Source organism: Microcaecilia unicolor, unplaced genomic scaffold, assembly GCF_901765095.1.
Source record: "Microcaecilia unicolor unplaced genomic scaffold, aMicUni1.1, whole genome shotgun sequence".
Lineage (NCBI taxonomy): Eukaryota > Metazoa > Chordata > Amphibia > Gymnophiona > Siphonopidae > Microcaecilia > Microcaecilia unicolor.
In genome coordinates this window covers 321,096-344,670 of record NW_021963015.1, presented here as the reverse complement: position 1 = coordinate 344,670, position 23,575 = coordinate 321,096, and the positions used below count along the sequence as shown (strand labels likewise).

Sequence of the window (23,575 nt, the reverse complement as noted above, 5' to 3'; positions counted from 1 at the left end):
AGCACCTTGAGTACAAAGCCTGTCTACATGAGCTCCCCACACCAGATGAGATGCACCTGTCTTCAGCACCTTCATGGGCTGTGGAATTTGGAATGAAAGTCTCAGAGTCAAATTGGTTCGAATTGTCCTTCAAAACAGAGTCTGAACCAGCTCTGGTGACACTCGGATAACATCTTCCGCTTTCCCTGTGACCTGACGCCGCTGGAAAGCTAGGGTCCACTGGGCAGTTCTCATGTGAAGACGTGTCATGGGAATCACAAGAACAGTTGATGCCATGTGGCCCAACAACCTCAACATCTACCGAGCTGTGACCTGCTGAACTGCTCAGACTCAAGCAGCAAGAGCGATATGAGTGTCCGCCCATACAACAGGGAGGAAAGCATGAGCCCACTGAGTGTCTAGCAGGGCTTCAATGAACTCCAATCAATGAACAGGGAATAGATGGGATTTGGGGGTAGTTTAAAACAAACCCTATTAGCACTAACACCCAAATAATCATTGGGGATAGTTTAAAATAAACCCTATTAGCACTAACACCCAAATAATCATTGGGGATAGTTTAAAATAAACCCTATTAGCACTAACACCCAAATAATCATCCACATGGTCTCCTGAACATTGTCCTTTGACACCAGTCAATCATTTCCACAATTACCTAGAACAGAATCCCAGCCCCTCTTCCCTGGTGGAACGGACTCGGCTGCATGTGCCTTTAGAAGGGCTGAGAGTTCCTCTGCAAGTACCTGCTTGTGCTGAAAGCTCAAGTGATTTGCTCTCGGTGGGCAATCTGGCAGGGCGTATCCAAGACAATTTGAAGGACCCATTGGCCGTAAATTACAAGGGGCCACCTTTCTTGAAAAAAATTCAGCCTCTCCCTCAACCAGCAAGTCGTCCAGAACGGTCACTTTTACAACGGCTATGCTATGTGAGTCAGTCAAAAGCTCGGCCCCTGCTTCAACTGAGGAGCTATTTGGGTCTTAGGCACATGCTGATGATGAGAACAAATGCACTGAGGTTGAGCCTTCTGAAGCTGGCAAGAAGTGGTATACCTACGCCTCTGTGAGTAGTAAGTAATCCTCTTTGACTTGCCGAAAAACCTCCTAAAGATGTAGTTGCAGAAGGCACCCGGGCAGGAGAAAGTATTGATGGTGTCAATATGCTTCTTGATGGAGGTCAGTGACCTCCTCCATCTTCTCTCCAAAAAGATTATTCCCCCAACTTGTAGCATCTGCCAACCTCTGCTAGACTGCCAGGTCCAAATCAGAGACATGCAGCCATGAAATTCTGCACATCGCTTTACTCTGAGCAGAAATCCTGGAAGTTACATCAAAAGTGTCGTAGGCAACCCTTGTCATGGACTTATGACATACCTTCTGCAGCTTGACCAGCTGGCAAAGATTCAGCCTGCTCCGGTAGGAGACAGTCTGCTAAATCAGACATACTATGCAACAAGGATGGCAAGTATAGGCTCACATAGAACTAGTACAATTGGATACGGGAGATGCACAGAGGCCTGATACATCTTCTGCCCAAAAGAACCCAGGATTCTAGCTTTTTGTCAAAGCATAACCCCAAGAACTCGTTCTTTTGAGCACGGATTCCACCACTAGGGAATGATGAGGCAACTGAGTCCAATCAAACTCAGGGAAAGACTGAATCCACTATATAGTGTGAATGTTCTTGGGAAGGACAGGGATCGACAGAAAGGACTCCCAGTTCTTCACTTGACCCGTAAGATCTTGTGAAGCGGGTCCGTCACTAAGAGAAGACTCGTAGTCGAGAACCTCAAACATCTTAGTCCTGGGCTTGTCCTCCACTTCCAAAGGAAGTGGAACGGCATTCGCCATTTCCTTAACAAAAGATGGAAAGGAAAGGCTCTCATGGTGGAGATGTTCTCCTTTCCTGTGGAAGGGAGGGATCAGACGAGATGCCTTAAGACTCTTTCTCTGAGAAGAACCATAGATGATCCTCCTATTCCCATAAGAGCTCATCTGTGTCAGCCAGGAACTCCTCATGGGAGGGCTGACACTGAGCCTGCCTTGAAGAGGAACCATGTCCCTGAGAGGGGCATCATGGTGTCTGGTTTCAGCCTCAAATCCAGCAAAGCTTCCTCTACCGACGTCAAGGGGTGCCAACAAGGGCGGTGCCAGCATCAAAGACCACACCAGAGGCTGATGGCCACGGAATATTTGGAGAACCCACCGATCGGAGGTTACAAGGGGCCACATTTTGTGGGAAAACTTCAGCTTCACCCCAACCAGCAAGTCGTCTGGTACTGACACTTTTGACAGTGGCTAAGCTCTGCTAGAGCCAGTCAAAAGCTCCTCCCTTGCTTAGTTTAGATTTGACTAGATTTCTGGAGACTTCTCAGGAACCTATTACTAGAAGAGCTGCTTTCTTGATATCTTTCCAGAAAGAGAAACACTAATTTTCAATTATGAAAGATTATTTTTCAAAAACCAATGTTCCTTTCTTTGGACACACTATTATGATATTCCCAGATGTTGTAAGGTCCACAAAGTAGAGGCAACAAGCCTTTCTTCAACTAAAACCTAGGATTTTAGCAGTAGGGGCATCTTTCCTTTTAAAATTTCCCTGCAAGTGCCCGGTAACATATGAGAATAATTCTTTTGTTTTTCTTGACCCCATGCACCTGGAAACTTTTTTTTTTTTTTTTTGGAAAAGGAAAAAGTTTAGTTTCTTACTACTTTGATCTTAATGAGAAGGTATTACTTGGCTTATAATGACTGTTTTCCGTTCCAGATTGTTATTCGCATAGTTTTTCTTCTTCTTTTTAAATTTTGGTATATTTGCTGTTTCCAGGTTATCTCAGTGATGGACTTGTACGTGTTTTTCTTTTTGTAATTTTTTTTCTTAAGCATATTTCTGAATATGTTTATTTGTAACATATGAAAAATTTCAATAAAAAAAAAATATTGTCCCATATACAGTACACAGCTGAAAACAAAATATGTAGTTGACTAATATACAGAGACCAAAATCATGTACACTGGAATGAGTTTTAAGTTGAAGGCCAGTGGCTTCAAAAGCAACACATTTTTAAAATGGGACAGTATGCACCTGACATTACTAGGGAGAAGGGAAGCTTCTGAGGAAGGCACTTAGGATTGCAAAAAAGTGCATATTTACTACTTGGTATTTGGTGGAGCCCCCAACTTCGACATGGTGGAAGAATGAACTATTTCAACTCTTGAGGGTTGACAGGATAGTTGCCACAGAAGGGAAAGATAACAACATGTGAAAAGTCTTCTGAAATGGGTTGTTGGAGGGGGGTTATGGAGAAACTAAAGTAATTATTTAAAAATGTTTGTGAAATTTTTAGCCTAATATACAAAAGGAAAATGTATCAGCTATTTTGCTTTTTTCTGTTTGTAATTAAGAGATTTAATAACACTGGACAATATTATCCTATATAATAAAACACACCTCCAACATTCTGAAGCTGACTGCATGGCTGAGGCATTCCTGCTTTCTGTATCCATCTCCTGAATTGACATCACGTACTTCCGGGTTCATCACAGCAGAAGTGACCAACCACACGAGGTTTCTCTGCTTCAGAATGTTGGAGGTGCATTCTATTAAATAGGATTGGTCAGTTCCTTGAAGCACAGCCAAGAGCTCAGCGTCCTGCACAGTAACGCTCAGACACCAGAGAGAGGGGGGGGGGGGCTGACACCAGAGAGAGGGAGGGAGGGGGGGGCTGACAACAGAGAGAGGGAGGGGGGGGGGGCCTGACACCAGAGAGGGGGGGTAGGTATCTCTCTCACACACACACACACACTCTCTCACACACACACTCTCTCGGTCTCATACACTCAGTCTCACAGAGACTCTGTGTCTCTCACACACACTGTATGTGTGTGAAACACACTCTCTCTCTCTCACACTCTCTCACATACGCACTTGCACACACTCTCATTCTCACACTCGCACCCTCTCCCAGACACACTCACACCTAGACTCACTCTCTCTCTCACACACTCGCACATTCACTCTCTCTCACACACACACAGTCACTCTCACATACACTCTCTCAAACATACACACTCTGAGGAAAACCTTGCTAGCGCCAGTTTCATTTGTGTCAGAAACGGGCCTTTTTTTTACTAGTTACAAATAAAGAGTCCTTTTAAAAGCTGCACAAAAAAGTGGCCAGCGCTGCAAATAGAAGGTTGGTTTCCCCACACACTCCGGCCACTTTTTACCATGGCTCTAAAATGACCTTTTCTTTTATTTATTTTTTAAGGCCACATGCTAATTTCCCCATTAGCACAAGGCCATGACCGCCAGAAGCCCTTACCACCACCTATTTAGGAGGCAGTAGGGGCTCCCATGCACGTGGGTAGCGTGCAGTAATGTGCCCTCACTACCTGATTAGTGCAGCACACCTACTCTTCACCCCCAGACACGCCTCCTGTGCTGAAAAATAAAAAATATTTTCCAGCGCAGAATTAGCACGTACTAAGTGGAAAACTACCGCGGGACACCTCAGCGTGTCCCGCATTAGTACATTTTTAGCTTACTTTTACTACTGCTAGTACAAGTGCCCCAAAGTCTCTTCATTATAAATGAGTTTGCAAACTAGATTTCAATAGTATTTACTTCTTGGATAAACCCTACCTTCATTTATTTTAGAGATATCCCACACTAGAATTATTGAATTGCAGTGTAGCTTGCAATGCAGGAAGCAGCTGTCGAAACAGATTTGGGTCCTGTAGTAATGGAGTAAACTGGTGTCTGTGGATAAGGTGAAACGGGCACTGTAGTTGATGAGGGAGTGGAGGAGGAAGAAGAGGGAAGAGGTACAGCAGTGGGATTCAACCCAGAAGCAGAAGATGTAGATGGAGTTGTACAAGAATGTGATACAGGTTTATCCACTGATGTAGTTTCTAAAGAGAAAAAGAAAAAATGTTAATATTATGCTACCTGGCAACTCTACTAAAACATGATGCATTAAATTCAACAGAATATTACTCAATGCACTTTCTCCATATACTTCTGGATTTCAATTTACAGTGTTTTACTACCATCACCAACTTTTTTTTTTTTTTTTGGGGGGGGTGGGGGGAGAAAAAAAAAAACTACTGTCCTGTTTACCGGAGGACAGAAGATCCCTAGAGACGAGATAACATTCATGAAGCTCTAGGATAGCTTGCACAAAGTGGCATATTGGCCCCTAACAATAGTTATATAATTGCTTTGAGCTTTCAAGGTAGCACTAAAGTAACTTGTAAGGAGTGGGTGGTTACTATCCTAAACAATAGTGGTATGAATTCATCAGATCTCCAAGAACTGTTATGAACCTACTGGGACAGGGCGGGTAGTGACTGGGTCTCGCTCCTAACTGGTCATGTCAGGGATTGGGCTGACATCCGAGGCAGCTACTACTACTATTTAGCATTTCTATAGCGCTACAAGGCTTACGCAGCGCTGCACAAACATAGAAGAAAGACAGTCCCTGCTCAAAGAGCTCAATCTAATAGACAAAAATAAATAAAGTAAGCAAATCAAATCAATTAATGTGAACGGGAAGGAAGAGAGGAGGGTAGGTGGAGGCGAGTGGTTACAAGTGGTTACGAGTCAAAAGCAATGTTAAAGAGGTGGGCTTTCAGTCTAGATTTAAAAGTGGCCAAGGATGGGGCAAGACGTAGGGGCTCAGGAAGTTTATTCCAGGCATAGGGTGCAGCGAGACAGAAGGCGCGAAGTCTGGAGTTGGCAGTAGTGGAGAAGGGAACAGATAAGAAGGATTTATCCATGGAGCGGAGTGCACGGGAAGGGGTGTAGGGAAGGACGAGTGTCGAGAGATACTGGGGAGCAGCAGTGAGTACATTTATAGGTTAGTAGAAGAAGTTTGAACAGGATGCGAAAACGGATAGGGAGCCAGTGAAGGGTCTTGAGGAGAGGGGTAGTATGAGTAAAGCGACCCTGGCAGAAGACGAGACGGGCAGCAGAGTTTGAACCGATAGGAGAGGGGAGAGGTGACTAAGTGGGGAGGCCAGCAAGAAGCAGATTGCATGTAGTCTAAAAGAGAGGTGACAAGGGTGTGGATGAGGGTTTTGGTAGAGTGCTCGGAAAGAAAGGGGCGGATTTTACGGATGTTGTAAAGAAAGAAACGACAGGTCTTGGCAATCTGCTGGATATGAGCAGAGAAGGAGAGAGAAGAGTCAAAGATGACCCCAAGGTTTCGAGCTGAGGAGACAGGGACAATGAGAGAGCCATCAACAGAAATAGAAAACGGGGGGAACGGGGAGGTGGGTTTGGGGGGGGGGGGGGGGGGGAATGAGAAGCTCGCTTTTGGTCATATTTAATTTCAGGTGGCGTTGAGACATCCAGACAGCAATGTCAGACAAGCACGCTGAAACTTTGGTTTGGATGCAAGGTGAGATATCAGGGGTAGAAAGGTAGATTTGGGAGTCATCAGCATAGAGATGGTAGGAAAAGCCATGGGATGAGATTAATGAACCAAGGAAGAAGTGTAGATAGAAAAGAGGAGGGGACCAAGAACAGAACCCTGAGGTACGCCGACAGGCAGAGGGATAGAAATAGAAGAGGATCCACCAGAGTGAACACTAAAGGTGCGGAGGGAGAGGTAGAAGAGAACCAGGAAAGGACAGAGCCCTGGAATCCAAGTGAGGACAGGGTATCGAGAAGTATGCTGTGATCGACATTGTCAAAAGCAGCGGAAAGATCAAGAAGAATGAGGATGGAATATTGACCTCTGGATTTAGCCAGTAATAGGTCATTGGAGACTTTAGTAAGCGCAGTTTCGGTTGAGTGGAGAGGGCGGAAAACCAGATTGTAGTGGGTCAAGAATAGCATGTGAGGACAGAAAATCAAGGCAGCGGCGGTGAACAGCACGCTCAAGTAATTTGGAGAGAAAAGGAAGGAGGGAGATGGGTCGGTAATTAGAGGGACAAGTAGGGTCGAGTGAAGGCTTCTTAAGGGGAGGTGTCACACAGCATGTTTAAAGGCAGCAGGGACAGTCGCAGTGGAAAGTGAGAGGTTGAGAATGTGACAGATAAAAGGAATAAGAGCAGGAGAGATGGCATTAAGAAGGTGGGTGGGAATGGGATCAGAGGAACAGGTGGTACATTTTGAGGAAGAAAGGAGAAGTGTAGTTTCCTCAATAGTAACTTCAGGAAAGGAGGAAAGGGAATGAGGGGAAGGAGAGAGAAGGGAATGGACTAGTGGAGGGAGAGGTGGCGAGGTAGAGAAAGCAAGGTTTATCTTTTGAACCTTGTTGTGAAAGAATTCAGCAAGGGTCTGAGGAGATAATGAAGGGGGAGTTGGGGGAGGGGGCATCTTGAGGAGAGAGTTCAATGTGGTGAAGAGAAGTCGAGGATTAGAGCCAAGAGAGTTGGTCAGTTGGATATAATAATCCTGTTTGGCACGTAAAAGAGCAGATTGGAAGGAGATCAGCATGAACTTAAAGTGTAAGAAATCAGCAAGGGCCTGAGATTTCCGCCAGAGGCGATCGGCGGAGCGGGTACAGGAACGTAGGTAGCGGATATTAGAAGTCAGCCAAGGTTGGGGTTTTGTACGCCTTACAGGGCGGGTCATCAAAGGTGCAAGAGTGTCTAAGGCACCCATTAACCCTCTCCCTCAACCAACCAACCCAGGCCTCCTTCTCCTCCTTTCCAGAGATCACTGAGGATGAAACCTCCTGCCTTCTTTCCTCCTCGAAATGCACCACCTGTTCCTCTGATCCCATCCCCACCAACCTACTTAACACCATCGCCCATACTGTCAACCCCTCCATCTGTCGCATCCTTAACCTCTCTCTCTCCACTGCAACTGTCCCTGATACCTTCAAGCACGCCCTAGTCACACCTCTCCTCAAAAAACCATCACTTGACCCTACCTGCCCCTCCAACTATCGCCCCATCTCTCTCCTACCCTTCCTCTCCAAAATACTTGAACACGCCGTTCATAGCCGCTGTCTTGATTTTCTCTCCTCTCATGCCATCCTCGACCCACTCCAATCCGGCTTCCGCCCTCTCCACTCGACAGAAACAGCACTCTCTAAAGTCTGCAATGACCTGCTCCTGGCCAAATCTAGAGGCCACTACTCCATCATCATCCTCCTCGATCTCTCTGTCGCTTTTGACACTGTCAATCACGATCTACTTCTCGCCACTCTGGCCTCATTTGGGTTCCAGGGCTCTGTCCTCTCCTGATTCTCCTCCTATCTCTCCCACCGCACATTCAGGGTGCACTCTCATGGATCTTCCTCCACTCCCATCCCGCTATCTGTTGGTGTTCCCCAGGGATCTGTCCTCGGACCCCTTCTCTTCTCTATCTACACCTCTTCCCTAGGCTCACTGATCTCATCTCATGGCTTCCAGTATCATCTGTACGCTGATGACACCCAGCTCTATCTCTCCACACCAGACATCACCTCAGAGACCAAGGCCAAGGTATCTGCCTGCCTATCTGACATTGCTGCCTGGATGTCCAACCGCCACCTGAAGCTGAACATGTCCAAGACCGAGCTCCTCATCTTTCCACCTAAGCCCACTTCTCCTCTTCCCCCACTCTCTATCTTAGTTGATGGCACCCTCATCCTCCCCGTCTCATCTGCCCGCAACCTCGGGGTCATCTTCGACTCCTCCCTCTCCTTCTCTGCTCATATCCAGCAGACTGCCAAAACCTGTCGCTTCTTCCTTTTCAACATCAACAAAATTCGCCCTTTCCTCACTGAGCACACCACCCAAACTCTCATCCACGCTCTCATTACCTCTCGCCTCGACTACTGCAACTTGCTCCTCACTGGCCTCCCACTCAGCCATCTATCCCCCCTTCAATCCATTCAGAACTCTGCCGCACGTCTTATATTCCACCAGAACCGATATACTCATATCACCCCTCTCCTCAAGTCACTTCACTGGCTTCCGATCAGATACCGCATCCAATTCAAGCTTCTCCTCCTTACTTACAAATGCACCCGGTCTGCTGCTCCTCACTACCTCTCTACCCTCATCTCCCCCTACGTTCCTGCCCGTAACCTCCGCTCACACGACAAATCGCTCCTCTCAGTACCCTTCTCCACCACTGCCAACTCCAGGCTCCGCTCATTTTGCCTTGCCTCACCCTATGCCTGGAACAGTCTTCCTGAATCCCTACGCCAAGCCCCCTCCCTACCCATCTTCAAATCCTTGCTTAAACCTCACCTCTTCAATGCTGCTTTCGGAACCTAACCTTTCGAACATATAGGTTGCCCCAATCTGTCTGACCTTTCAGATTAACTGTACATTTGTCTTTTAGATTGTAAGCTCTTCGAGCAGGGACTGTCTTTCCATGTTAAATTGTACAGCGCTGCGTAACCCTAGTAGCGCTTTAGAAATGTTAAGTAGTAGTAGTTGTAAGCAGAAACAGCCTCGTTGACGGACATCAGATGCCAGACCCTAGTTAAACCTACCTCTGCCTGCAAAGGACTCTAGTGTTATTTCCTTCAGCTGTGAGTTTACCATGTTTCTGCATAGTCTGTGCGTGTGACAGTGTGAATTCTTTTTTTGTGTGGTTGCTATTACTCTCTGTGTTTGTTCTTTGAGTCTGTAAGAGTCTGCTCCCTCTGGCTGCTTTGCTCTTGTTCAGCTGTGAGCTGCTTCCCTGTGTGCTCTGCCTTTATCCTTTCCTGCAGTGTTTGCTGGGTGAGTCCGTGGAGCTTACGTCCTTCGTTTGGGTTTCCCTTTAACCCTTTACCTGATGTATCTGCTGTTTGGTTCTTGTGAGGGCTGCTCCTCGTCTAAGCTGTGTAGCTTGAGCAGACTCTCTGTGTGGTTTGCCTTTCACCCTTTACCTGCTGTATCTGTTGTTTGGATCTTCTGTGGACTGCTCCTTGCCTAGATGTGTAGCATGTGCTTTCTCTCTGTATGGTTTCCCTTTACTTGCCGTAGCTCTTGTTTGGATCCTGTGAAGGCCACTTGTTCGTTTAAACTGTGTGGCACAGCTTGAGCTGCCTCTCTGCATGGGTTCCCTTATTCTGGTTGTTCTTAGTATTTGAATGTTTGGTCTTGTGCCCTTTCATTGGTGACTGTATGTGGCGCAGTGTGCACAGCCTGAGTGCCGGTCCCTTCCGGGACTTCTTTTCTTTTTCCCTTCCTTTTTGTGTGTTTGGGTTTCAGTTCGGCATTGCAGCCTGTACAAGTGTTCTATTTCGCTTTCTGGTGGTGCTCTCTGGTCTCCGAGTGTGCCGAGCTTCGCAGCCCTTTGTCTCTATATAGCATGAGCTCAGTCTGCGCTAGGACTCGGTCTAGGCCAGCCCTAGTACTCGGCCTAGGTCCGAGGGCTCACAATCAAACCTAACAAGAATGCACCGAGGTAAAGCTAATGTGCTCTATGTAAAATGGCCTACTAGGAAAGAGGGAGTGGCCTAATGACTAAAGTAACATGCTAGAAAACTCAAGAATTAGGCTCACTGACCATCTATTAACTTAAGGATAAATCATTATTTCATGTTTCTTCAGGTGTCCATTGAAAAATAAGTGCATACCCCAAAAATTACAGTTATCCGGAGATGGGAAGCCGGTAGAATGAGAGGACATGAAATGAGATTGAAGGGGGGCAGACTCAAAAAAGATGTCAGGAAGTATTTTTTCACGGAGAGGGTGGTGGATGCTTGGAATGCCCTCCGCGGGAGGTGGTGGAGATGAAAACAGTAACGAAATTCAAACATGCGTGGGATGTGCATAAAGGAATCCTGTGCAGTAGGAATGGATCCTCAGAAGCTTAGCCAAAATTGGGTGGCAGAGCAGGTGGGGGAAGAGAGGTTGGTAGTTGGGAGGCGAGGATAGTGGAGGGCAGACTTATACGGTCTGTGCCAGAGCCGGAGATGGGAGGCGGGAATGGTGGTTGGGAGGCGGGAAATACTGCTGGGCAGACTTGTACGGTCTGTGCCCTGAAAAAGGCAGGTACAAATCAAGGTAAGGTATACACATATGAGTTTATCTTGTTGGGCAGACTGGATGGACCATGCAGGTCTTTTTCTGCCGTCATCTACTATGTTATGTATCTGCTTGTTATTATAATGCACCCTTAACTAAAGTAATACAAATGTAATATCTTCTCCTGTCATTTTCTTACAGGCCTTAAGTATTTGCTACAAAATTGCTAATTACAGGAAATAAATTATAAAATATTCCTTAACCCTAAACTTATTTATCCAGGATAGGAAAATGTATCTGGATTACATCAATCTTCTTGTTCTCTTGTCCTATTTACAGAAAAACTTTTGAGTCTCTATTCATATAGCAATGCCCACTTTAAGTGCATTTTTAAGATAGACTGAAATGTACCTTAAAGCAGTTTATGTTTTTGAATTTAGTAGTTATTCAAGTTAAGCTGTATTCAACTATAGTATTTCCCTGTCCCTCAAGGTCTTAAAATCTAAGGTTGTGCCACAGGCAAAAAGATAGTTAAGTGACTTGCCCATGGTCTTACATGAAAAACGAGGGCAAGTAGGAAGGGATTCCACTGATGAGGAAGAACACAAAAATCTTGTCCAAAAGACCACATTTCAATTCTGCCAAGTCTGAAGTTTTCACTTGCAGGTCTGAGACTAACAAAAATAAATCATTTTATAGAATGCGAAGAAAAGGGAAAATATTCTTAACAGGGCTACATCGCAATCAAAATTTTTATCGCGATTAATCACGCGATTGAAGGTTTGTTATTTTTCCACACAATACAGTTTCTTCTGACTATGGGCAAGTCATTTAACCCTCCACTGCCCAAAGCCACAAGAAACCGAAGTGGGGGAAAATAATAAATAAACTTTTAATCACACAATTAATCACAATTACAAATTTTAATCGAAATGCAGCCCTAAAAAAATTAAAGAATAAGAAGTAATGAAAAGATAAGAAACACAAATTTAAAAATTAAAAATTAAACGTATTTAAACAGCATACAGAATAGCTATAAACAGCCTTACAGTTTTCACAGCCTATTTCAGAAAAACAAAACTAATGCTTAACCTGCTCAAATATAGAAGATACACTGAAATAGATCACATATACCTTTTCTCTCTGTTTTCTGAGCAGGAATAGACGTTGTAGGTGTAGGCAGTTTTGATAAGGTAGCTGCTCCATTTGCATCAAAAGATTTCTTTGGCTGGTGGTCAGACTGTACAGTAAAAGGACTAGAAGGGACAGTGCTTGAGGCAGCAGTTGGATGAACCATAGGTTTGACTGAATGCTGTGCTGGGGCAACATTACTGTGAGTCTCTGCTCTGGGCAGTCTGTAATCTCTGTCATTGTGTCTGCTTGTCTGAGACAAGATATTCTGTGGAAGCATACTGCTGGTATCACTCGTATGTTTGTCTTCCACTGGCATTCAAGTTCACAAAATAATGCAATGAGAAAAAAATACATAGGCAGATATTAAAACAAATTACATAGAAAGCAAGCAGACAGAACATTTCAGCATACAGCTTTCAGAATGATCATCCATTAAGAAACTGCTAGTAGGATCTGAATTTCTTAAAGAACAGCTAGGGGTATCAGTTTTTATTCAATCACAGACACAGACCAGTAAGAAGTCAGCGCTGCTAACAGAAGGACTGCTGTCGGGCTTGCAAATAATCCTTAAAACCCTGCCCAATATACAGCCAAAAAAGCAACATCAATTACCTTGTTCTCTAAAGATAGCGATTCATCATTCTCACACATGGATCAAAGACACCACTTAACATTGACTATTACTCTTTCAAAACTTCCTGAAAAATACTAAAGGGACTGCTCCTCTCATCTCTCATAACAGAAATCTGAAGACGAGAAATGGAGGTGGGAGGGTGTGTGCAAGAATGGTCACCTGCTTTCTTAAAAGAACACCATTACTACTTTGCTTTCTGTACAAATGCACTCAATCTGCAGCCCCTCATTACCTCTCTACCCTTATCTCCCCTTACGCTCCTACCCGAAACCTCTGCTCACAGGACAAATCCCAAATCCCTCCTCTCTGTACCCTTCTCCACCACCGCCAACTCCAGGCTCTGCCCTTTCTGCCTCGCCTCTCCCTATGCTTGGAATAAACTTCCTGAGCCCACACGCCAAGCCCCCTACCTGTCCATCTTCAAATCCTTGCTCAAAGCCCACCTCTTCAATGTCGCCTTCGGCACCTAACCATTTTACCTCTATTCAGGAAATTTAGACTGCCCCAATTTGATTGACTGCACATTTTGTCCATTAGATTTTAAGCTCCTTTGAGCAGGGACTGTACTTCTTTGTTAAACTGTACAGCGCTGCGTAACCCTAGTAGCGCTTTAGAAGTGTTAAGTAGTAGTAGTAATGAGAAGGGGGTCCTAGTTATAGTCTCACTCACACATACACACAAAGAGAACAGTTGAGAAATGAGGACAATTTCCCCCTCCCCAATGGTCTTTATCGACTCTCAACAGAGGGTTATCAATGGATTCCTGATGCTGATACATCCCCAGCATCTAGTATAGCTCCAAGATACTGCTACCAATAATCATTTCTATAGCACTACTAGACGTACGAAGCTGTACACATTATAAGCAGGTACTTTCTCTGTCCCTAGAGGATTCACAATCTAAGTTTGTTTTTTGTTTTTTTTTAAATGCCTGGGGCAATGGAGGGTTAAGTGACTTGCCCAAGGTCACAAGGAGTTGCGGTGGGAATCAAACCCAGGTTGCCAGGATCAAAGTTCACTACATTTACCATAAGGTTACTCCTCCCTTGAGACCAATGCCTCTGATACCAATAACAATGGTCTGGACTTGAGTGGCAAAGAGCTTCTCATGCTGCTCTTCATGGTTCTGAATCGTTTGCTTTGTCATTTACAGGCACAAATGACACTGGGTAGGTTTGTGATTGGGCTCAAGGACCTGAAAGCACAAATTACGAGTATCCACTCCAGAAAGGGTCTTACTGCATTACCTACACTTTTTAAAGCCTTTAGAGGCCTTCTTCTGGAAAATATCACCAAAAAATATAGCCCCTGAAATTGTCCAGCCAAGATCACTAGGCTGTCAAAAATGGAAAGCAGGCAAATGCACAAAAACTGAATGAACAAAAACATTTAAAATACAACTTAGAAGCCTAGCTAGGTACATCACAGGGAAACACAAAAGGCCTATGTGAGACCACAACAAAGTTTTCGTACCTCAAAATGAAGAAACAAAGTACATCCCCAACAACTCTATTGCAGGGGGGGGGGGGGGAGGGAGAAGAAAAAGGAGACTGAGGTCCCACGGAACAGAACAAGTGACAACTTGCACACCTCCACAGTAAAACCTTTCAAAGGTTTCCAGAACTTTTCTAGCTACGGAGGTTCCCCCCCCCCCCTCCCCAAAACACAGGCTCCATCAGATGTCACTCATCTATGAGGATTTACTACTACTACTACTACTATTTAGCATTTCTATAGCGCTACAAGGCATACGCAGCGCTGCACAAACATAGGATTTGTTATTTTCTTTGTTCACAAAAAAAGGCCCTACATCAATTCCACAAATACTGAAATTATTACAAAAAAGAAAGCTGAAGCCACTGAAGGACTCAGTCTTGGAAGCGATATCCCCTTCAGTACTAAACCAGAAAGGGAATATGCTTCAACCATGCTATCTGATGAGGGGTTAAGTGCAAGAAATAATTTTAAACTAGACATTCTATAACATGTTCTATTTTAAAAGGCTTTTTGGGGGTCAAGGTATATCAAGGACTTCAAGATAAATAATCTCAAAGGAACCCATCAATTTTAAATGAGAAAAGTGGCAAAAATGTGTAAGTAAAGCTTTACAGATCCCACTAATCCAACTTAATACACATTAAACATTTTTGGCATGCACCTGTCTAACAAGTCATATCTCAACATTTTAAAAGGTGCAGCTTCTTTAGAAAACATACAATTAACATATTCTTGTGTAAAACATTAGAAATGGTGCAGTTGCTAAATTGAAAGAGGTCAGTGGCTCCAAGCTGTAAACAAAAGAGCAGAAAAGTCACAACAAGATGCTGGAGGATCCCTACCATTAAAACAGGAAGGAAAACTGAGGGGAATGCATGAGACCGTATCAATGGTAAAATTTTGGCAAGACAACAGAAATGTACATCTCCAGAAATTTAGTACACCAAGAACATACTACTTACTTCCACTGGTAAACCCACTGGTAACAGTAGCTTGCATTGCTTCTCGTCTGTAATCCCTATCTTTTGGGAAGCTGTTAATTGCCAGTTTACTTGATTCTTTTTGTCTCTGCTCTCTGAAAACAAATACATAAAGCAATATGAAAACCCAACCAACTGTCATTTAAAATGAAAGGACAGGTTTATACTAACCAGTACCTTTCCAGCCATTCTTTCGGTTTTTCCCACTGTGAAACCTCTGTTCGGCAGTTGTAATAGTATTTTTTCCCAGAAGAGCTGATGTGCTCAGACCAGTCATCTGGTGGATCATAAGCCTTGAAGGCAAAAGCAAAATGCAATTATTTACCCAAAGAGTGGTTAAGAGATAGACTAACATCCCATTTAACTAAAAAATACAACACAAAACATCCAACACAAACCAACAATGGTTTGCTAAAAATCAGCTGCTATTAACTACATCTGAAGCCAGGAGTGATAAGTGCCATTTAAAACTAGTCAACATTTACCTGCTTTTCATGAAAACCAACTCTTATTGCAAGCATTATTCCATCTACGACTCACTAGCACTGCAGTATTATATCACACTGGTTAAATTTTATGTCAATTAACACCAGTTAGACCAAGTGTGACTTACTACTACTACTTAACATTTCTAAAGCGCTGCTAGGGTTACGCAGCGCTGTACAATTTAACATAGAAAGACAATCCCTGCTCAAAGAGCTTACAATCTAAAGGACAAGTGAACAGTCAGTCCGATAGGGGCTGTCAAATTGGGGCAGTCTGGATTTCCTGAAAGGTAAGAGTTAGGATTCTAGCTTCTCTGCCAGGGGGCAAAGAAACATAATCCCAAGAACTCTTGGCTCTTTTGAGCACAGATACCACCAAGGAATGATGGGGCAACTGAGTCTTGTCAAACCCTAGGTGTATCTTCTTGGACGGGACAGACATCTTTCAGGATCCAGTGAATGGGGACTGTCACAGCCTCTCTAGAAGGAGATTCGTAGTCCAGGACCTCGAACATCTCAGCCCTGGGCTCAGCCTCCATCTCCAAACGGATGGGAACAGCAGCTGCCATTTCCCTACCAAAACCTGGGAAGGATAACACAGGTCTTCTCCTCTGAGAAATACCATGGATCTTCATTAGACTCACTCCCACAAGCGCTCCTCATCAGTGTCGGCGAAGAACTCTAAATGGGAGGGCCGAGACAAAGCCTGCCTCAATACAGAGGAACCGTGTACTCGAGAGGGACACTGAGGTGTCTGCTCCACCCTCAACTGCAGCAAAGCTTCTTCCACAAACGTTGAGTGGGTGCCCACACCGGGCGTCTGTCAACACTGGTGCCGTGCATCTGAGACCCCACCGCAGGCTGAAGGCCTTGTAGGTCAGCATCAAGAGGCATGGCTGGTGCAAGTACCCCAGATGCTAATGCACACTGTTATAAAAAAAACCCTGCCAAGAGCTCAGGGAGCATGGCCTGGATGTGGTCATCGAGAGAAGCCATTGGGAAAGATTGGGGTGCTGGTTCAGAGAGACAGCTGACCTGCAGGGGTCGACAGGTGCCTGGTCCTGGCTGCATGGAGACCCGCACATTGGCACCTCTTATATGGAGGGGGGGAGCAGTCTCCCAGCACCGACACTTCTCAGAGACCGAATTTCTTGGTGCCCCAGAGCTCCAAGCACATGCGTCGAGGGAGGGATCAATACCGATTCTTCTTGGCCTTTGCCCAATGCCGGTCATCGATACTCCTCGGTGTCAACAGGGACAATGTCAAATCCCCAAGTAGACTTGGGTCGGGTTCCATTGTGACCAGTCCCAGGGGCCCTGCACAGCAGTCAGCGTCGAGGCAGGTTGAGATCCACTCAATGCACATCCACTCCCAGTGTCTGAGACAGGCCTCTCAGCCATGCAGACCGATACACCCAATGCAACTTCCAACTTCGATGCAGACACAGACGCTGAGGTTTGGGACCAAGCTGAAAATTTTTTATCTCTGAACCTCTCTGGCCAGCTGGGTTCTTTTCTTCATATGAAGGCAAAGAACACAGATGGAAAGTGTATGTTCAGGCCCCAAACACTGAAGACACCAAGAATGAGTGTCTTTGCCAGAGATGGTCCTATTGCACCGGCTACAGCGCATAAAGCCACTGGGAATCATCGATGACATGGAAGATAAAACAGCCGTGGCCAAATAAAATGGCTCAATGGGGACTAAAAAAGGGACAAACACCAGAAAAAAAAAAACTGAGGGACAAACACCTGACCAGAGCTCAGGCCTAAAACTGCATTGGAAGGAACTTTTCCTAAGAAAATGAAAAAAGCAGGGTTTAAAAAAAAAAACCCAAAGGGAAGGTACAAAATCGAAAAAATACTGCTCATGCACCAGATGCTGTGAGAAGCACAGGACAATCGTATCCTTTCCTCATTGCAGATGAAAAGATATTAACAGTCCCACACTCTCGCAGCAGGCGAGAAGGCACTCGTATATGTGCGATGAGGATGCTGCAATGCTCTTAAAGCTGTTTAAGCTCCACACTGGCTGATGTGGATGATGTCACCCACATGTGAGAACATGGCCTGCTTGTCCTCAGAGAACATTCTTTACAATTAAGGAAACATTTATTTAAAGAAAAATAAAATAAAAAGGCTATAAGTTGTGAGGAAAAAGGTCATCATTAAATCCAAAATGCATATACCAATATCAGTGAAGAGATTAAACAGCTTTCTTTGATGCTTGGACATCAAGATCACTCCAAATCCATGATAAATACCACAAAAATGATAAATTAAACATGTCAATTACCGTATTTTTCGGACTATAAGACGCACTTTTTTCCCCCAAAATTTGGGAGGAAAATGGGGGGTGCGTCTTATAGTCCGAAGGTAGCGTTTTTGGACCGCCGTCCCGTACTTACACGATTCCATGTTCCCTGGTGGTCTAGTGACGTCGGGGCAGGAAAGAGCCCCCTCTTTCCTGCCCATCGCGCTGCTCTCCGTGCTCCTCACTGCTTTCTGACGGTCTCGGCGATATTCAAAATGGCCGCCGAGATTCTCGACGGCCATTTTGAATCTCGCCGAGACCGTCAGAAAGCAGTGAGGAGCACGGAGAGCAGCGCGATGGGCAGGAAAGAGGGGGCTCTTTCCTGCCCCGACGTCACTAGACCACCAGGGAACATGGAATCGTGTAAGTACGGGACGGCAGTCCAAAACTCGGACAAGACGCACCGGAGCACATAGGTTTTAGAGGAGGGAAAAAGGAAAATTTTTTTTTTCCTATTTCCCTCCTCTAAAACCTAGGTGCGTCTTATGGTCCGAAAAATACGGTAACCTTTTATACTGTCACAAGGCTATAATGCTGTACTGCCTTATAAACATTTATCACAGGCACAGCACACATGGTGGCATGCTTTCTCAGCTATTTCTTAGTAGAATGGTAAAAAAAAGAATCAAGTTAAGAGATGTAAAACAACATTTTTCAGAATGTTGCAGTATTTTTTTTAATATAAGCTCATTAGTATTTAAAAAAAAAATATGCATAAACAAATTCTGAACATGGATTATTTATCAACAGTATACTTACTGAATCTGAAGTTTTGATTGGATTACTGTTAGGATTAGAAGAATGTGAATTTGAGCTATGAAGAGCATTGTGATTATGTGAATTTTCTTGTGGAGAATAACTGGTCCCTAAAATAAAATAAAATAAAAAAAGTTTAAACATTGGAAAGTAAAAGTTTCCTTTGACTTTATGTCAAAATAAAAAAAATGATCCCTAAGCATAAATCTTTTCCTAACAATATAAACCTTACTGAGCTCCATGTGCATGTCCATATTTTAATACAAATGTATCCCGATACATTTTTAACATTCAAAAACACTGCAAATAATCTCTAATACCTTTTTGTTCAGTCAAAGAAAACCAAAAGTTGTTTACCTATAATAAACAAATATTCTCTGAAAATAGTAGCTCACCACCAATATACATGATTCAAGACAAACTTGGCACCAAACAGATAAAGACATAAAAAGTCTTTCCCTGTCTTGCCTACGGAAGAAAATATAGCCAAATAAAGTAAAATGAGAGAAGACAACTTTTTTTTTTAGATATGTTCGTAATAAGAGAAAGTGCAAAAAAGTGGCATTATGAGGCTCAAAGTGAAGGGATGGAATATGTGTTAGCTGATACAGGATAAAGTAGAAACGTTTTACAAATACTTCTATTCTGTGCTCACAGATGGACAGACAGGAGTAAGAATGCAGAACATAAGTACAAATAGGAAAGGAAGTGTGGTAGACCTTGAACGATGTTCAGAAGACTCTACTCATGAGGAGCATTAGACACACACCAGAGGGTAATGAAGTTCTGGCGGCTCTGCTATCTGACTTTTTCTTTTTTTTTTTAAGATTGTTTTTATTCAACATTTCAATAAAGAAAATCATACAATACACTTAACTGCAGCCACAAGGCTACCAACTCTCCAAAATTCCACAAACTCATCTGTAATAATCAACATTGTATTTTTCCCCCCTACCAGACCCTCCCACCCCTCCTCCTCCCACTATCCTCCAGTTCATGGCTGCCCCCCCCCCCCCCCCCAGTGTTCCACTAGCAGTGATCCATATTCTTTCTAAGTTTGTCCATTCTTGCGCATCATGTCTGTAGCTATCTGACTTTTTCAATGCTTCTTTAGAATTGGGAATAGTCCAAGAGGATTGAAGGGTGGATGCGGGTCCCTCTCCACAAAAGTGGAAGTAACAACAACATTGGGAATTTAGTCTGACCTGTCTGGTGAGGAAATTATTAACAGAAATACTTCTAGAGGACAGTGAGGTTTCTGGAATTCAGCTGATAGCAGAAACCAAGGCAGCACAGTTTTACTAGAAGTAGCTCATGTTGGACAAATCTTTTTTTTTTTTTTTTTTTTTTTTTTGAGTGAAAAGGGCACTAGATGTGATGTACTTAGATCTTAGCAAAGCCTTTGGCACAGTTCCACACTGAAGACTTAGCAATAAGCTGAATGCCGTCAGTATGGGCCCTAAAGCGAATGAATTAGAAACTGGGTGAATGGAAGGTGATAGAGAGTAGTGGTAAACGGAGCTCACTCTAAGGATAAGAGCATTACCAGTGCTGTTCCAAAGGGATCAATTCTAGGTCCAGCTCTTCTTAACATTTTTGTAAGTAATACAGCAGAAGGGCTATCTGGCGACATATGCCTCTTTTCTTCTGCTATCAAAATCAGCAATAGGAAAGACACCCCTGATGATTTGGATAACATGAAGAGGGATCTGGTGGAGCTTGAAGAATGATCTCAAATTCAGCAACTAAGATTTCATGCCAAAAAATAAAGGGTCATTCATATGGGCTACAAAAGTCTGAGGGAGAAATACAGTCTAGGGCAGTGATCTTCCTTTATTTTCAAGCTAGGGTCACTTTGGATTCTAATGAGGTGGAGAGTTGCCAAATATCTTCCCATGCAGGGCAACAACACTGCAAACCAGTGTGGGTGTCCATGAGGCATATTTTCAAAGCACTTAGCCTTCCAAAGTTCCATAGGTGTCTATGGAACTTTGGAAGGCTAAGTGCTTTGAAAATACGAATGGCATCCATCTCAAACGAGCCCACCTTCAAACTTCATTAGGGGGGGGAGAGGGGGGTTATCCTCAAGGTTGTGAGCATTCCCAAATGCATTCTCTTTTGTCAATTCAACATAAAAGAAGCCGTACTGGGTCAGACCAACAGTTCATCTAGCCCACTATCCTGCTTCCAACAGTGGGCAATCCAGGTTACGAATACCTGGCAGAAACCCAAATAGCAGCAAGAGTTCATACTACTGATCCCAGGGTAACCAGTGGCTTCCTTCTCCAAATCTTTTTTTTTTTTTTAAACCCATATATGCTAACCACTATAATCACATCCTCCGACAATGAGTTCCAGAGCTTAACTATTTGCTTGAGTGAAAAAATATTTCCTCTTATTTGTTTTCAAAGTATTTCCATGTAACTTGATCGAGTGTCCCCTAATCTTTGTACTTTTTGAAAGAGAAAAAAACAGATTAATTTCTACTCATTTTAAACCACTCATGATTTTGTAGACCTCAATCATATCTCCCTCCCCTCAGCTGTCTCATTTCCAAGCTGAACAGCCCTAAACTCTTTAGCCTTTCCTTACATGAAAGGAGTTCCATCCCCTTTATCATTTTGGTGGCTCTCCTTTGAACCTTTTCTAACTCCGCTATATTTTTGACATACGGCAAACAGAATAGAACACAATACTCAAAGGTGAGGTCACACCATGGAGTGATACAGATGCATTATAGTATTCTTGGTCATATTTACCATTCCTTTCCTAATAATTCCTAGCATCCAGTTTGCTTTTCTGGCCGCCACCACACACTAGACAGAAGATTTCAGCATATTGTCTACAATGACACCAAGATCTTTTTCTTGGTTGCTGACTCCTAAGGTGGACGCTAGCATCAGATAACTATGATTCGGATTATTCTTCCCAATGTGCATCACTTTGCATTTGTCACATTAAATTTCATCTGCCATTTGGATGCCCAGGCTTCCAGCCTCCTAAGGTTTCCCTGCAATTTTTCAGTCTGCATATGTTTTAAGAACTTTGAATAGTTTTGTCTCATCCACAAATTTAATCACCTCACTTGTCGTTCCAATTTTCAGATTATTTATAAGTATGTTAAAAAGCACCGGTCCCAGTACAGATCCCTGTGGCACTCCACTATTCACCCTCCTCCATTAAGAAAAATGGCCATTTAACTCTACCCTCTGTTTTCTGTTCATTAACAGAATACTGCCTCCTACCCCATGACTCTTCAATCTTCTCAGGAGTCTCTGATGAGGGACTTTGTCAAAAACGTTCTGAAAATCTAGATACACTATATCGCCCAGCTTACCTTTATCTACATGTTTCTTCATGCCTTCAAAGAAATGAAGGAAATTGGTGAGGCAAGACTTCCCTTGGTTGAATCCATACCAACTCTGCCCCATTAACCATGTTTGTCCATGTGTTCCGCAGTTTTATTTATTTTTATAACAGTTTCCACTATTTTGCCTGCCAGTGAAGTAAGATTCACTGGGCTGTAGTTGCCCGGATCACCACTGAATGTAGTTTCAAAAACCACAGAAAGGGGGTGTATCAAGTCCCATATCCATTTCCCTTTCCCCTTTTAAAAATTGGCGTTACATTGGCCACCTTCCAATCTTCAAATTTGTCCGTAGTACCTGAAGATTTGAAGGTAGCCAATATAATGCAGGTTACATATCACTAACAGATCAGCAATTTCATGTTTGAGTTCTTTCAGTATCCTAGGGTGCATAATCTAGTCCAAGTGATTTACTACTCTTAAATTTGTCAATTTAGCTCTGTACCTCTTCCAGGGTTACTGATTTCTTTCAGTTCCACCACATAGTCACCCTTGAAAACCATTTCTGGTACAGGTAGAGCTCTTACATCTTCTTCCTTAAAAAGTTCTGAAGCTAACATCAAAGCCCCATAAAATTTACACTCCAGCCCATCCATATATACTCAGTTACGATCAAGGCGTAGACCATAGAAGTCTGCCCAGCACTGGTTTTGCTTCCCAATTACTGACGTTGCCACCCAATCTCCGCTAAGATTCCGTATATCCATTCCTTCTAAACAGGATTCCTTTGTATTTATCCCACACGTTTGAATTCCATTAATGTTTTCATCTCCACCACCTCCCGCAGAAGGGCATTCCACGTATCCACCACCCTTTCAGTGAAAAAATACTTCCTGACATTACTCCTGAGTCTGCCCCCCTTCAACCTCAATTCATGTCCTCTAGTTCTACCACCTTCTCATCTCTGGAAAAAGTTTGATGGCAGATTAATACCTTTCAAATATTTGAACGTCTGTATCATGTCACCCCTGTTTCTCCTTTCCTGTCTCTCCTTATATGGTTTGCAGAGCAAATCTGATACCATTTTTGTAGCTTTTCTTTTCACCGCTTCCAGTCTTTTTACATCTTTAGCAAGACGCGGCCTCCAAAACTGAACACAATACTCCAAGTGGGGCCTCACCAACGACTTGTAGAGGGGCATCAACACCTCCTTTCTTCTGCTAGGTATACCCCTCTTTGCAGCCTAGCATCCTTCTGGCCATGGCCGTCTTGTCACATTGTTTCTTCACTTTCATATCCTCTGACACCAAAACCCCAAGGTCTCTCTCCTGAGTCGAGTTTACTAATCTCGCCCATCCTATTCGGTATCTCTCTTTTGGGATTCTGCACCCCAAGTGCATCACTCTGCAATTCTTGGCATTAAATTTTAATTCAAATACTATAACTCAGACCGTACCCAATTACAAAGTTACTATAATTAGCCACACAAAGTGATAATGTGCTCAGTCCATACCCATTCCAACCATATCCCCAAAAGGAATATGTGGCAGTGTCACAGATGGAA

The 23,575-nt window shown here is 43.7% G+C and overlaps 1 protein-coding gene across 1 annotated transcript in view; it reads right to left on the bottom strand.

Annotated features, from left to right (window-relative positions):
- LOC115458750 (WW domain-containing adapter protein with coiled-coil-like) overlaps positions 1-23,575 on the bottom strand; it is a gene marked incomplete at its 3' end in the record, with an annotated part of 100,238 nt that overhangs the window by 16,498 nt on the left and 60,165 nt on the right. The window contains 7 exon segments of the mRNA XM_030188563.1: positions 4,642-4,663; positions 4,665-4,748; positions 4,750-4,910; positions 12,039-12,347; positions 15,132-15,244; positions 15,327-15,442; positions 18,708-18,814. Of these exon segments, the coding sequence (XP_030044423.1) occupies positions 4,642-4,663; positions 4,665-4,748; positions 4,750-4,910; positions 12,039-12,347; positions 15,132-15,244; positions 15,327-15,442; positions 18,708-18,814 (912 nt within the window).